At 33.2% G+C, this 1,528-nt stretch overlaps 1 protein-coding gene across 1 annotated transcript in view; it reads right to left on the reverse strand.

Annotated features, from left to right (window-relative positions):
* Positions 1 to 1,198, reverse strand: part of LOC137618012 (paired box protein Pax-6-like) — an 11,230-nt gene extending 10,032 nt beyond the window's left edge. Inside the window, exon 1 of the mRNA XM_068347932.1 lies at positions 1,168 to 1,198. Coding sequence (XP_068204033.1) covers positions 1,168 to 1,198 — 31 coding nt within the window. The remainder of the gene's footprint in view (positions 1 to 1,167) is intronic.
* Positions 1,199 to 1,528: the final 330 nt, after the last annotated feature.

Consider the following 1,528-nt stretch of genomic DNA (forward strand, 5'->3'; position numbering starts at 1 on the left):
CCGTGGGAAGAAGCTGACGTTACAAGACCTATATATGTAAATAAAGTATAGATGACAGAATATGTAGACCGAGTAATAAGCGTGGTAAACGAGCGAAGCACCGCTACTCTAAGGATGACAAAGAGCAATATTAAGGAAGGAAGCCACTTTATTATGACATGATGCCGGAAACTGCCAGATGCGAGATGCCTCCGTCACCCTTAAACGCAGTCGATTCGGTTTCGTTAATAATTTTGACGGTGCTGAATTTCGCCCCAAAAGAGGAGAATTAGACTCGATTTATCACATCAATTTGACAACCGGGTTTTTCCTTCACACCGGTCCAGATATGCAAATGAATCGTGAACTGGAATGGGAATGGAGACATAAAACAGCGGAGGTAAAATGGTAACTGGCATCTCTCATATGGAGATAAGACGTACATATTCCCAACGTGGCCAGTCAGGCAGAAGGCGCAGATAAGTCCAGATGCTTTCGGGAGAAGGGGGAATGGAAGATGATGATAGTGGAGAGGGGAGAGAGAGAGAGAGAAGAGGAATAGGCCCATGCCAAGAGGGAAGGGAAAAATAGAGAGGGGAGATATTCAAGAGAATGGCAAATGGAAACAACATCGAGATCCTCTAGATAACTGTAACGAAATGGAAAACAATAACAAGAAGAGTTGCAATCTCCAGCGAAGGTAATAAGGATTTCAGAAAATAGTTTTTTTTTTTTTTGCCAATTTAGAAAAAGATTCTTCAACAAGACCTTAATAAATTATATAAAATCGATATGATAATGTTGTCTGTTACCATGGTAGTCAGTTGTTATTATTATTATTATTATTATTATTATTATTATTATTATTATTATTATTATTATTATTATTTTTATTATTATTATTATTATTATTATTATTATTAGCCAAGATACAACACTAGTCGAAAAAGCAGGATGCTATAAGCCCGAGGGCTCCAACAGGGAAAAATAACTCACTGAAGAAAGGAAATACGGATATCAATAAATTAAAAGAGAGTTAATGAACAATTAAGATACTTTCTTTTAAGAACAGTAAAAACATTGAAATAATTCTTTCATATATATATGAATAGTGGGTGATTAATTATCATCATCATCATAACAATAATAATAATAATAATAATAATAATAATAATAATGTACACTCACTTGGCTCATCTAGGATAATCCATATAAACATCTTATTCTCAACATATCTTTTATGTTTCGTAAACATTCATAAAGTGGAATACATCATTTGTATCATAAATTTCACTGTTTCACACATACACCAATATAATCAGATACTTATTCATGCTTGAATATACAGTCGGAAAATTCTCCAGAGTTCTCTCTCTATTTCCAGTTTAGAAGAAGTGATGAAAATGTTTCAATAATCAATGGTGAGAATCACAGTCTTGTTCATAATATTCTTACAATATTTCTTATTCACTTCAGTATTTCAAGTAGTAGATACACCGTCAAGAACATCTTAAAAATTCTTCTTCTTTGCTTGTTATTTCTATTATTA

Source organism: Palaemon carinicauda, chromosome 24 (genome assembly GCF_036898095.1).
Source record: "Palaemon carinicauda isolate YSFRI2023 chromosome 24, ASM3689809v2, whole genome shotgun sequence".
NCBI lineage: Eukaryota > Metazoa > Arthropoda > Malacostraca > Decapoda > Palaemonidae > Palaemon > Palaemon carinicauda.